Source organism: Tupaia chinensis, unplaced genomic scaffold, assembly GCF_000334495.1.
Source record: "Tupaia chinensis unplaced genomic scaffold, TupChi_1.0 Scaffold146584_1, whole genome shotgun sequence".
Classification (NCBI taxonomy): Eukaryota; Metazoa; Chordata; class Mammalia; order Scandentia; family Tupaiidae; genus Tupaia; species Tupaia belangeri.
The window spans coordinates 801045-815239 of NW_006206439.1; the positions used below are offsets into that span (position 1 = coordinate 801045).

The 14195-nt window shown below is 50.7% G+C and overlaps 1 protein-coding gene and 1 pseudogene across 1 annotated transcript in view; one reads left to right on the top strand and one right to left on the bottom strand.

Moving 5' to 3' along the window:
* The window catches only part of ITGA9 (integrin subunit alpha 9), a 172601-nt gene that overhangs the window by 71301 nt on the left and 87105 nt on the right, over positions 1–14195 (bottom strand). The window contains exons 4-8 of the mRNA XM_014584346.2: positions 13222–13268; positions 13068–13107; positions 11027–11106; positions 4315–4404; positions 397–505 (exon numbers count right to left, since the gene is read on the bottom strand). Coding sequence (XP_014439832.1) covers positions 397–505; positions 4315–4404; positions 11027–11106; positions 13068–13107; positions 13222–13268 — 366 coding nt within the window. The remainder of the gene's footprint in view (positions 1–396; positions 506–4314; positions 4405–11026; positions 11107–13067; positions 13108–13221; positions 13269–14195) is intronic.
* On the top strand, positions 7903–8129 carry LOC114006242 (uncharacterized; annotated as a pseudogene).

The window sequence follows — 14195 nt, forward strand, 5'->3', positions numbered from 1 at the left end:
CCAGGAGGAAGGGGATGCAGCATATCCTCCGAGGACCTCTGCCCATAGGTAGATAATGATGCAAAACATAAAGGGGTTCTTGTGGGACCACTGGAGCTGGGACACTGGCAGAGGCCTCAGTCATCCACAGCCCCACATGGGGGGAGGCTGGTGTCCATTGTGTGCAGCATTTTCCCAAGTCCTGAAAAGCAGACGGGTCTGCAAAGCACAGGACCAGGCAGGGAGGGGCTTAATTCCATGCATGGTTACAAACCATGCCCACATACATCAGCCTGCCATGCTGAGAAGGGTTTCTTTGGCAAAGAGCCCGGATCTTTAGTTGCCTTTCCATAGGCGACATATCCCATGGGCCCTTCCATTGGCCCCCAGTGACAGATGGGCTCCGGGAGTGGGTACCTGAAGGGTGACGTTGAGGCGCTGGAAATGGCACTCCAGGTCATCCAGCTGAATGAAGTTGGATGTGTCCACAGACTCGCCATACATGAAGGAGCTTGGAGATACGACTCTGAAAGGGAAGCATGAAATCTGTCATCCCCACCCACGGTTAAGCACGCACGGTGACTGCTGTCCTGAGGGCCCAGACATCTGTCTCTAACCCAGTGCCTTCCACCAAGTGCTTCTCTCCTCTCTCTTACGAATGCCAGTCTCTGCAGCCACCCTATGCTTTATGATCCCCTCCCCCCGCCTTAAATCACCAAGGGTATGTGTGCTTACCAGAGAGACAGAGAGAAAGAGAGCATCCCGGTGGGGTGTGGTCATGCTATGATTCCTTCTCCCTATTTCTCCATCCTGTCAGGATTTGGGGTGTACACACACACATGCACTTGGTGTGCTTTATAAGTCACTGGGCCAGTATTCAAACTGTGGTCAGCCATGTTGGATCCAGCACCCTTAACCATTAGGCTAGGGGTCCAGCCTGACTACACCTTTTTTTTTTTTTTTGAGAGATCTTTTTTGCTACAGGGTGCATGCACTAGCTGGAGAGACAGAGACACACACACAGGAAGCGAGAAATCACCCCCCAGGGGGGAAGGTCACGCAGCAATCCCTTCTCCTCCATTCTCCTCTTGGGATCTTGGGCACGCAAGCATATGCATCTGATGTAAATTGTAAGCCTCCAGGTCTGGGATTCGAATCATGGTCAACTACATGGAATCCACTGACATAACCCACTATATCATCTGCTGGTCCCCTGACTACACTTTTTAAGCAGATATTTCTAGTAATGCCTTCTCATCTCAGGTCCTAGCAACGAGAAACATTTACAAATTTGTAGTTAGATTACATTTTTTTTTTGAGAGATTTTTACTATAGAGCACGTGTAGCAAGGGCACGTGTCTTGCCAGAAAGACAGAAAGAGACAGAGAGACAGAAAGAGAGAAATCACCCCCTGCCCAGGGGGATGGCCATGCCACAATCCCTTCTCCTCCATTCTCTTCTCGGGATCTTGGGTGGGCATGCACGCACACACGCCTGGTGTGAGTTTAAGTCACTGGGTCCAGGACTTGAACCATGGTTGACTACAATGGAGTACAGCAACATTAGCCATTATGCCAACTGCTGGTCCCTGGATTACATTTTTAACTTGAGGAAAACTATAGTCTTTTTTTTTTTCTTTTAAACTAGATTATAAAGTTATATATTTTCTGTTTTGCCACTTGAAAAATATTTTATGGGTTAAGAGAGATGATAAGCTTTTAAAAGTAAATACAAATGAATGATATATTTGGCATCCTAAACCCCACTCTGACAAATTCATTTTAAAAACTTAAATTCATTAGACTACCAAGATTACTAGAAATTGGCTATCAGAAAACTACATCGGTTCAATTACAGCATTTTCTTTCAGATTTCAAATAGTGGCTCCATAAGAGACGATTAAGAATTCGAGTCCGGAGCCAGCAGGTGGCGTGGTGGGTAAGGTGCTAGATTCCCACATGACCAATCACAGTTCTAGTCTAACACCCAGCAACTTGAAAATCACATCAGGCACATGGGCATGCATGCCCCAAATCCCAAAAAGAAAAGAGATTGTGGCATGGCCATTCCCCTGGGGGTGATTTCTCACTTTCCCCTCTCTTTGTCTGTTTTCCTCTCCAATGAGTGCATGTGCCATAGGGCCAAAAAAGAAAAAAATAAATAAAAAGAATTCAAGCCCAGGTGGTAGTCATGTTTTCAGAGTTGCCAATATGTACAAACTGAGAGGAAACCAAGCTCATCCTGACACTTCCAAACAAAGGACAGGTTCTAGGTCCTCAAAGCCGCTCACCCACACACAGCGATCTGAGATTTGGGGGGACCAGGTCTGAATAGACAGCTACTTGTCTATTTTCTTTTTTTTTTTTTAAAAAAAGAATTATTTATTTATTGCTATTGTTAATTTTTTTTTGAGAGGTTTTTGCTATAGGGCGCGTGCGCTCTCCAGACAGAGAGAGAGAGAGAGAGAGAGAGATAGAAAGTGAGAAATCACCCCCCAGGGGGGATGGCCACACCGCAATCCCTTCTCCTCCATTCTCCTCTCGGGATCTTGGGCACGCATGCACAAGCGCCCGGCGTGAGTTTTAAGCCACTGGGTCCGGGATGCAAACCACGGTAGACTACATGGGAGTCCAGCGACATAGCCATTACGCTAACTGCTGGTCCCTATTGTTAATATTATTTTTCACATGAGTTTTGCCAGAGGAAGACAGAGAGAGAGGGAGAGTGAGAAAGCAAGCTGACAGGTCCAGGACTCAAACCATGGCCAGCCATGTGGGAATTCTAGCATCTTAACCACCATGCCACCTGCTGTCTATTTTAAATGTAAGGACATCCTTTTAGAAACCGAGAGTTCCTGGCATTATCAAACGGCAAGAACCGGTTCACTTCATCTTAGTCTGATTTACGGGCCTGTAAAGTTCAGAGGTTGACGTGTTTGTTTAACTGATGGCTTCATGGGGGGCTGTTAACACCTCACAGTGAAGTCTCTGAAAGCGGACAGCATAAACCAATGTGTGTGGGGGTGTGCTCTCTCTTTGTCCCCATGGATAGGGCTTGGTTCTGGGTATGTTCTCCCTGTGCCCATGATGAGCCAAATAAATAAACGATTTGGTTAAAAACAGAACTGTGAACAGAGGCAAATCTATGCTAATTTGCAAATCTATTCCACCAGTGCCTCATGTCTGAAAAACGCAATGAAAAATGCCAAGAGCCCAGGAGCAGGGATGCCAGGAGACTCACGCTGCAGCTCCCAGCAGGGCGTGAGCGGTTGCAGCCACAGCTCCTCGGGCGAGGAATCAACATTTGTACTTCTAGCCAAGGCTGGAACCCAGAGGCACTTGAAGACTGAAAAATGAGAAACTGTGAACCTCCAGGAAGTTCAGCTTGCATTTGAGTCAAGGGTTCAGCGGGTCCTCACTTGATCTAAACTAATTGCACAAATCTTTTTTCCACTATCAAAGAGGTATGTGCTCTGTTTTCTGAGGCCGGAAACAGGAACTGGGTTCTCATTTTTCCAGGCTAGGCCTTTGGCTGAAAACTGACCCAGGTTGTTTCGGGTCCCCGCAGACCGCAGCCCACTGCCCTGCTTTCCAACAATGCCAGCTGCCCGGAGTGGCTGTGGACTTCACCCAGACAGACGGTGGGGCTAGTGTGAGGGTCCCTGCCTGTTCCAGACCATCGCAGCCACCAGGCAGAACCGTCTCTGGGTTTGAAGGAGTTCAGAGAAACACGCAAAGCCTGCACTGACTGTGAAGCGAATCAGAAAGGCAGCCCTCCTGTGAGCCAGGGCTTAAGACACGTCCGGCTGTAATCGCTGGCCCGCAGCTTTTGGCTGGGATTTCAATCCCAGGAGTCACACCACCTGCTACCACATGGCATCTTGGAAGGGTAGGGTGGCGAGGAGCCAGCAATATACGCATGCAAAGGTGTACTGGGTGGGGACCAGCAGGTGGCGTGATGGTTAAGGTGCTGGACACTCCCACATGGCTGACCATGGTTCGAGTCCTGGGCCTGGCGGCTTGCTTTCTCACTTTCTCTCTCTCTGTCTCTCTCTGGTCAAATCAAAATAAAATGAACAAATAAATAAAATTAAAAAAAAACAAAAAAAGCAAAGGTGTACTGGGTAGTCAGAGGAATTGTGGACTTTAAGCTTGTCATCAGACTTCCCAGGTTATCGCTGCACCCAGCGGGTGGGTGGGGGGTGCACAAGGAGGGAGGAGGGTGTAAGCCACTGCAGGTGGCAGGGCCAGCGCTGCGCATGCAAATACAAGAGAAGCACGGGGTTCTCCTGGAGGACACGCCTGTGCTTTGGCAACCCAGGCCTGGGCTACTCACCCAGCGATGGACGAGTCCACCTCATGCACCAGCGGCACCGTCAAGGTGAGGGTGTTGTCGTGCAGGGACTCGGGGCGCTCCACGTTGCCACTGTGTGGGAGAGAAGGACGCGTGAACACCGGACAGCACTCGCCACCCGGCAGCAGCCTTTCCGTGTTGCGCAGTGAAGCCCAAACTAGGTTCTCCAAGGGTGGGAGGGACCCTGCAAATCACGTGTCCTCCGTTCTATTTCGGGTAGGGTCCCCCTGGATGGAGTCACGGCGGCCACTCCATTGTCTAAGTTTGGTTTCATTCACAAAGATGTGAGGAGAGTAGTTTATGTGGAGGCAACACCCGGAAATGGCAGTGAGGGGTGGAGAAGGACAGGGAAGGGAGGCCGGGCTACCCATGGGGCTGCTGCTGGAGGGAGCCGGATTCAGTCTCCTCACGCAGAGGGCACTTCAGTCTTACCAGCTGAAGACACGAGAGTCTGACCTTTCTCCACTGACTCCCGAGAGCTGCTGCTCCTAGGCACCAATTTCCTGCCACCTGTCGTCACCCACGTGAGTGGGCTCTGGCCAGAGAAAGCCTCAGCGAGGTGTGGGGGAGGAACACGCTAGAGTTGGAAGCAACCCAGTGGGTGTGTGGGAAGGGGGAGGGTTATGGTGAGGCTGCTTCTGGAAGTGTTTGACCCATGAAGAGAGGTGTTAGGGTGCTGCAGACGGGAAGGGGGTTGTGAGACCTTGGGGGCGCTGCAGACGGGAAGGGGGTTGTGGGGCCTTGGCAGCTATCTCCCACCTGAGAATCATGGCTCGCCCATGAAGAGCCAAGCTCAGGAGGCAGCCCTGTTCAGCCCTGTCATGGCTAATACCAGGGAAGCTCTTGCGGAAGACTCTGAGTATAGCAGGTGACAAGGCATCACCCTCAGGAGGAAAGGCACTGAAGGGGATTCTCAAGATCATCCCAGAAGGGGGAGCCCAAGGGGAAACCAAGGAGCCCATGCTGCTGAGTGGCTCCCGTGTGCCGGGCACTGTGATGAGCATTCCCAAACGAGATTTTTTTTTTTTTTTTGGAGAGGTTTTTGCTATAGGGCGCATACACTCACCAGACAGACTGAGAGAGGAAGAGAGACAGAAAGTGAGAAATTACCCCCCAGGGGGGATGGCCACGCCACAATCCTTTCTCCTCCATTCTCCTCTTGGGATCTTGGGCACGCACACACATGTACCTGGCGTGAGTTTAAGCCACCGGGTCCAGGACTCGAACCGTGGTCGACTACATGGGAGCTCAGCAACATAGCCACTATGCTAACTGCTGGTCCCCCTAAGCAAGATTTTACATTCCCTGGGTAAACTCAGGAAGAGAGGAGTCCCCCACCTTTGACAGGTGAGGAGCAGCTCGGAGAGGTCAGACAACTTGTCCAAGGCGTGCTGCAGACAGACGGCTGAGACCCCGACCCAGCTCAGTTTGACTCCCAAACCAGGGATTTTTCGACCCTAAATTCTTCTCGGGCTACCAGATTGTGGGGTGAGTAAGTAGAGGACGAGGAGAAAAAGAAGGGATGAGAAGGAACAGGAGGAGGAGGAAGACCTGGCTTCTTTCACTCTTTCATTAAACTTCAAATATGGATCTTGGTGATTACTCCAGGGAAGCAACTGTCTTGACCTGTGAGGCATGGCTGCTTGCTGCACCCAGCACTCACGAGGGTTCCAAAACACAGTGAAGGGGGATCCCGGCCGAAAGCCATGTTCACCCTTTAGGATTGGGATGAAAGGGTCCCCCAGACCTGCTAAGGTTTGGGCAGGGCTCATCCTGGCTGCTCCCCACACCATTGCCTGGACATCTGCCGAATTCTCATCCGCCCTGTGTCCTTCTGCGGCCTGTCCAAGCCCTGCCTTCCTCTCCCACCAGGTAGCACCCTCTCTCCCCTCTCCTATTGTCCTCAAACAATGGTGTCCCGTGACTCCGCCCTCGCAGGGCCACAGTCACTGCCCCTGGCTCCTCATCTGTCTTCTGAACATGGACTGACATCCGTCCTTCGCAGGGCAGCCCTAGTTTGCAGAAGCAGCAGGACTGAATGCCCGCAGTAAGTCCCTCGCCCTTCCTTTCCCAGGGGCGCTAAAGACCTTGGGACCAGAGGAAGCTCCGTGTTGATGGGATGGCACTGCCGGGCCTGCTCCCTGCCCTACCCGGGGACCTGCTAGGTCTGAGTCATCACTTCCTGATGGGAGAGCCGCCCTTTGCCTTGTCATCTGTTCAGCCACCTGTGGCTGCTGGCAGCTAAAGCCCAGACAGTCTCCTCTATCACTGGGTGACTGCTCTGGAACGAGGAAGTTAAAGAGTTGAGATACAGAGGCCAAGCATCAAAGGGCTCCTGGTCACTCCGCAAGCTCATGCATTGGGATGCCTTCCAGCGGCCGCAGGGCCAAGCTGATGGCTGCCAGGGAGCGAGGTCTCGAGACACTGTTTAGTCTCAACATGGTGTTCTCCTAAATCTGCTAGCAGGCGAGAGACCTCGAAGGGTGGTGACGGGAGAAAGGAATGACGTGATTATTTAACTGTGGTTTTCCAGATAAGGAGCTTTAACGATCTCTCCTTCGCACCCGCGAGTCTCACTCTGGGGCAGGAAGACCATCTTTTCCCTCCAGTTGGGAATGAAACAAGTGTCTGAAGTATTCTGTTGCAAGTTTAAAAGTAAAATGATCTTAACATCTGTGGTTGAAGGAATTTCTTAAATGACGTAAGCTACAAACACTAGGCCTCCCCTGATGCTCCACGGCCATACTAATGTACAAAAGGGACGTACTTGGGACCAGCAGCTCGCATAATGGCCATGTTGCTGGACTCCCATGTAGTCGACCACGGTTCAAGTCCTGGACCCGGTGGCTTAAAACTCACACCGAGCACGTGTGTGTGTGTGTGTGTGTGCCCAAGATCCCAAGAGGAGAAGGGATTGCGGCGTGGCCATCCCCCCTGGGGGTGATTTCTCACTTTCTGTCTCTCTGTCTCTGTCTTTCTGGCAAGTGCACACGCCAATCTCTGTCTTTCTGGCAAGTGCACACGCCCGATTAAAAAAAAACCACAAAAAAAAAAAAAAAAAAAAAAAAAAAAGAAAGAAAGAAAGAAAAGGGATGTTCTTGACTTTCTGAAGTTATTTGCATTTTCTTATGTGCCCAGTGCTTAGCTCTACGATTGGTAACTCTCAATAACAGGTAGGGAACAGATGTTTCCTGAGCGAAAATGCACCCAACACAGAGGAAAGGGCGAAGGATAAGGGTTCCCAGCCGTGGCTGTGCATTAGAAGCACCTGATGAGGTTTTAAGACCATTTCTGTTTCAGAGGGCATGTACGCTCACTGGAGAGACTAGAAAGAGAGAGAGAAAACACCAAGGCCCTCCTCCCCCAGTGGGGCACGGTCATAGGGCAATACCTTTTCCTCTCTTTCACCCTCCATTCGGGATTTTTGGGCATGCATTCTCATGTGCCTGGAGTGTTTTCAAATCACCAGGTCAGGGACTCAAGCTGTGTGGTGTGCCACACGGGATTCAGCTGCCTTAACCACCAGGCCATGGGCCGGCCCAATGAGCCTTTTTAAAAAGATCTCAATGCAGCTTTGCGCAGTGGCAGTATCGTAGCCAATGAGGTTTATCCGAGGCGCGATTATTGCTAATTGAAAAAGATCTCAATGCCTAAGTTTCATCTGATTAAAGTAGAATTCCGGGGTATGAACCAGACATTAGTATTTAATTAAATTTAAATAAATTAATTTTTTGAGAGATTTTTGCTATACGGCACATGCACTCACTGGAGAGACAGAGAGACAGAAAGCGAGAAATCACCCCCCAGGGGGGATGGCCACGCTGCAATCCCATCTCCTCCATTCTCCTCTCAGGATCTTGGGCACGCACACACACGCGCCCAGCGTGAGTTTCAAGTCTCTGGGTCTGGGACACAAACCATGGTCATGTGAGAGTTCAGAGCCTTCACCACTATGCCACCTACAGGCCTATCTGTCTACCTATCTACCTATTTATGTATTTATTTAAGTTTTGCTATAGGGTCCACGTACTTAGGAGAGAGAGACAGAGACAGGGAGAGTAAAAAATCACCCATTGGAGAATGCCCATGCTGCAATCCCCTCTCCTCCATTTTCGTCTTAGAATTTTGGGCACACACACACGTGCCTGGCATGTTTTTCGAGTCACCAGATATGAGACTCAGAACCACTCAGTAAGCCATGTGGGATCTGGGATCTGGCCGCCTTAACCACCAAACCACTGCCTAGCCCTGCATCAGTATTTTCAAAAACTCTCCGGGTGAGTCCAACACGCATGCAAGACCAGACACAACCGGTCTCTGGCAGGCTAATCTAAGTGCTAAACCTTCTGGGATCTCGCCATCGGCTTCTTGTCCTCTCTGACCCTCACATTAGCCCTAAATGAGGCTGGAAGGCAGCAGATGGTTTTCCTTTCTTTGACAAGGGACACCTCTGACAGGTCATATTCTTTTCCCAGAATTCTGGCTGCCCCAGGTGTCAAGGGACTCACCCTGCCCAGCAAGGGTGAGTTTTCAAAGATCCGATAAATGGCAAGGAATGAGAATTTGGAAGGGGTACCTGGGGACACCTGTTCCCCTTACTAAATTCAACAATCTCATGCTTTATGGTGAAGCTGTCGCACTGTCACTTCCCTCCAGAAACGTCAGTGGCTCCTCACTGTCATCGGACATAGTTCAGGCTTTACTGAGGCGACTGCTGTCCTCCAAGGTCCGGCCCAGGCTTCCTTTCTGTCTCTATCTTTCCTGCTCAACCCTCCCGAGATGGCTCAGCAATCCCCAATTCTCTCCAGCACCCACAACCTATGTGGACGTGACAAAGCAAGTTGTGCCACAGATCTTCAAGCCTAGGATGCTTCGGCCTCAAAACAGATTCCTCTGTTTACCCACCACCTCCCCAGGGAAGCCCTTCTGGATTCTAGCAATGGAAATGAAATCTACCTTCTCTATGCTTTGCATGTACTTCTATGAAATCCCAGTCACACTTTCTATGAACACAAACGATGTGCTCTTGAGAACAGCGAGAAGAGAACATAACCAAGCCTTTTGGACCAGTGAAAAAGTGGCCAGAGAGACATTATCGGAACAACTGGCAAAACGGAAGCACAGGCTGTAGCTGATAGCAGTGCTGCATCAATACTACGCGTCCTGAATGGGATAACTATACGTAGTTACTAAGAGAATGGCCTCGTTCTCGGGAAGTGACAAAGGGGCAGGAGTTCTGCAACTGACTCTCAGGTGGTTAAGAAAAAAGTTCTAGGTAGTAAGAGAATGATAACACTAATTGGGCAAAATAGTAACATTTGATGAATCTGGATAAAAGGTATATGGGAGCTCCTTGCACTATTCTTGCTACATTTCTGTAAAGTTTAAAATCATTTCCAAGTGGGACCAGCAGTTGGCATAATGGCTATGTCGCTGGACGTCCATGTAGTCGACCGCAGTTTGAGTCCCTGACCCGGTGGTTTAAATTCATGCCGGGTGTGTGTACGTGCGTGCCCAAGATCCCGAGAGGAGAATGGAGGAGAAGGGATTGCGGCGTGGCCCTCCTCCCTGGGGGGTGATTTCTCATTTTCTATCTCTCCATCTCTCTCTGTCTGTCTGGCGAGCGCGTGCGCCCTATAGCAAAAACCTCTCCAAAAAAAAAAAAAAATTCATTTCCAAGTAAGAACTTAAATAAGGGCTGGCCCTACAGTCTCGTGGTTAAGGGAGCTGGATTCCACGTGGCCAAGCAAGGTTTTGGTCCAGGTCCATGTGTGGTCCAAGACCCTGAGAGGACGGAGGTACAGGGAGAGCCTGTGGTGTGACCATGCCCATGATGGACAGCTTCCTCCCTCTCTCCACTCTCCCTGGCAAGCCTATGTGCCCTTTGGCAATTCAAAAATAATAATTTAAATTAAAAAATCGCCTTGAGTGTCCAACTGCTACCCAGGCAAAGCTTGTATCTTCCTATTCACCCATCTGTAATGCCTCTCCTCCATCTGAGCTGCTAGTCAAGTGCTAAGGAGAGGTTGCTGCAGGGCACACGTGGGTTCTGGCTAGACTAGATGAGGCATGGCCGCACTCCTCGGAGCCCCTCTCTGGAACTCTCGGCTATACCGAGAGGAACGGGCACACAGTTCTAAGAGGAGACGTCACCACCCCACTGAACCTTTTCCCATCTATCTAGTCGGCTTCCAGGACAAGCCCTCTCCAGAACATCCCTTGGGGGCTTTTGCCAACAGCTTGGCCAACCCTCAGGCTGCGGACGCTTGTCTCTGCCTCCACCAGAGGATGGGGCAGCTTGTCCGTGAGAAGCAGCTGACCCAGGCTAACAACCCACCGAGGACGTCTGTCTAAATTAGGACCAGGTGGCCCAGCGGGAACTGACCAGCCATGCGGCCTTGGACCAGAACCTCACCTCCTCAGGCCTTTCTCTCCTCAGCTGTGAAATCAACACCCCCCTGGAGATTCCCAGTCCCTCCCAGCTCAGAAGGAAGCGAGCTATGCAAAAGTATCAGGCGACCACCATCCCTGAGAAGTCCCATCACCCCACCCAGCAGGATGGAGCTCTACCATGGGGCAACCGTTTTTTCCTTCCCAGCGTCCTGGGAAGTCAGCGGACATGAGAAGGACTTGTCCTTTCCCGCTCTCATAAATCTTCTATCTTTGGAGAGAAAAATGCTTAAACCCCTCTTACCTCTGAGCAGTCACGATGAAGCTGAGAACGTCCTCTTCCCCAGACAGGTGGCTTGTATCAAAGATGACGCTGAATTCGTACTGGGGGGAAGAGAAGAGATGGTTGGTGCCAGCCGGTGGTTCAAGCCTGAGCTGCGTCTGCCACAGCCATCACAGTTGAAGACCCCTGCAGGCTCACGTGCGCGACAAGCTTATTGTTCTGTATATCTTTCTGACTGTCAGGACAGTGGCAAGACCCTCCCCGTGAAACGCAGTCCGAAGCATGCTCCGGGGAGAAGCACGTGCTCAGCTTGACTCCCGGAGGTTCTCTGTGGGAAGTGATATGTGTGCACTCTGAAACCAGGACTTCACCCCTACATCTCCTTCCAGTTTTGGCTACCTCTTCATGGCATAGCTGTACCTGTGATATTTACATTGCAGTGCTATTGGCTCTTTTAGCTTTTTTTTTTGGAGAGGGTTTTTTTTTTGCTAGAATGTGTGTGCGCTCGCCAGACAAAGAGAGACAGAGAGACAGAAAGCGAGAAATCCCCCCCCGGGGGGGATGGCCACACCGCAATCCCTTCTCCTCCATGCTCCTCTCGGGATCTTGGGCACACACACACACACACGTGCCCGGCATGAGTTTAAGCCACCGGGTCCGGGACTCGAATCACGGTCGACTACGTGGGAGTCCAGCGACATAGCCATTACGCTAACTGTTGGTCCCGGCTCTTTTAGTAACAAAACAATTTCTATCGCTATCGTAGATGAGGCTCCGGGAATCCACGTGCCATGAAGAAAAGGCGGGCATAAAAAAACGCAGTGAAAACAGAGGAATGTTCTGTGCCGCTGAAGCTCCTGAGTCTGAGATAGATGGGTAGGTAGACAGATATTTATTTTATTTATTTATTTATTTAAGTTTCTTTCTTTCTGACATGTGATAGGGAGCAAGAAAGAGAGGGACCAGCAGTGTATATTGCTTTACTCACAAGGTTTTTAGGAAATGTGTGTGTGGAGGTGCCATGTCTATGGCTCCAGGCAATGGCATCTATAGTTGAGAGTCTTTCTTCTTCATTCCACCCTACCCTGCCTGGGGTTGAACAGGACTTAGCCTGAGTTCTGCGAGCTGTGTGAAATCATTTTCTAAGGGCAGCCCCATGCTGAAGTGTACTTTCTCCTGGGGTACACCTGCAGAGATGAGGAACAGAGGCTGAAACGCGAAATCGTGGATGTGAGGGCCACCGGAGTTTGGGGCAGGTTTGTTTCATGGGGCTGATAGGGTTCCAGGGACTTGCAAAGAGATGAGTAAATCTCTTTTACTAAATTGTCTCACCACTGGTTTATGACACAGCTTCTAGATACTGGGACCAAAAAGTCTTTAGCGATTAGAATAATCTATGATCCAGGCAGGGGAGAGGGGATGAAGCTTTCACTTTTTTAGGGGGGTGGGAGGTAGACAAAAAGAGTATGAAATTTCTTTCAGATCAGAGCAGGGAAAATAGCTTCTATTTCAAAAGGCAGACCTGGTCTTTTAGATTCCAGAATGGTGGAGGAATGTATGGAGATGCTGCAATGCATTATGGTTTGAGCTTAGAGAAATTGTCTCCTTGTAACTACCAAAGTGACTGTCATTTCTTTTAGTTTTTATAAAAAAAAAAATGAAGTGGACTACAGTAATTTGTCTTCTGAAGATGTTGAGAGGTCAATTCAGAAAATCCTAAGTATGCAGGGGAGTGACAGGGTGGGGAGTGTGGGTCACTAGCTCATGTCACATCTTCTCCTGTGTCGTCTCAGGGACACAAAGTGACACGGAATGTCTTGGGGGAGGGGGGCTAGCCAGACCCCCTGAATGCTGTCTGTTCAAGTGCAAAGGCTGAGGTGTGTCTTTCGCATCCGGGGTACACGATGTGGGCTGAAGAGAAAGGCCATGCGACTGAAGCCCCTGTAGCACACGCCCTGGGGAGTACTGCCAGGGACCGGGCATGGTCGGGCTCCAGCTGCTGCCTCAGCCACTGTGGGAGCAGGGGAGGGAGCGGAAAGAAGTACCCTGTCTCTGCCCTCACCTTCGACTTTGACCTCATGAAAGGAAATCCCACGCTGCATTTGAGGAAGTCGGAGTCCAGCAGCTCACAGGAAATGGAGGGAGCAGAAAGAAGTACCCTGTCTCTGCCCCTCACCTTCCACTTTGACCTCATGAAAGGAAATCCCACGCTGCATTTGAGGAAGTCGGAGTCCAGCAGCTCACAGGAAATGCCCATCTCCTCCTGAAAGACAAAAACGCACAGATGGGCCGGCTGCTGGAAGACAGATGTGTAGGAGTGGTGAGGTCACCGGGCCTTCAGAGCAGGTCTCGGCCAGCAGGCGGGTTGGCCGGGGTGGGACAAGGCCTCTTAGACCAGACAGGCCCCCAGCCCTCCCCCAGCCACCCACTCTTCCTGGGGGCTCCCTGGAGCAGAACTCTCTTCATTCTTCTCTTTTTCTTTAATTTTTATTTATTTCATAAGCAAGAGAAAGAGAAAGAGACATTTTCAACAGGGTCTTCATGCCACTCCCCACCCTCAGCCTGGATAATGAACACACAAGCCTGGCGTGCCCGAGGAGGCCACGGGACGCAAACCTAGTACCGTTCTCACATGGGTCGACCTGCATTAGCACTGCACCACCGCCTGGCCTCAACTGCTCTTCCTCCTGATGCTTTGGCTCCAAACCCTAGTGCTCTCCTGGGGAGCTGGGCTGAGCCACAGGTGAACTGAAAGCCATCTAAGGCTTGGATGAACAGAGCTGAGTTGAGCGCCTTCCCCAACCCTGCCTTTCACGGTCTCGCTAGTTTAGAGAAGACGAACTAAGAAAATCGCACCAGTACCAGAGAGGGTTTCTCTCTGCAGCCTGAGGCAGTGAGGGGTGAGCTGGCGACATGCAAGTGTCGCCAAGGTGGCAGGTAAGGGCAAGGGTGAGAGGAGCCAGCCTAGGGGGACCAGCAGAGGGTGTAATGGTTACATTGTTGGACTCCCACGTAGTCGACCAAGTCCTGGACCTGGCAACATGTGCATGCATGCATACCCAAAATCCCGAGAGGAGAATGAAGAAGGGATTGCGGCATGGTCATCCCCCGTGGGGGGTGATTTCTCACTTTCTGTCTCTCTGTCTCTGTCTGTCTGGCAAGCACATGCGCCCTATAGCAAAAACCTCTA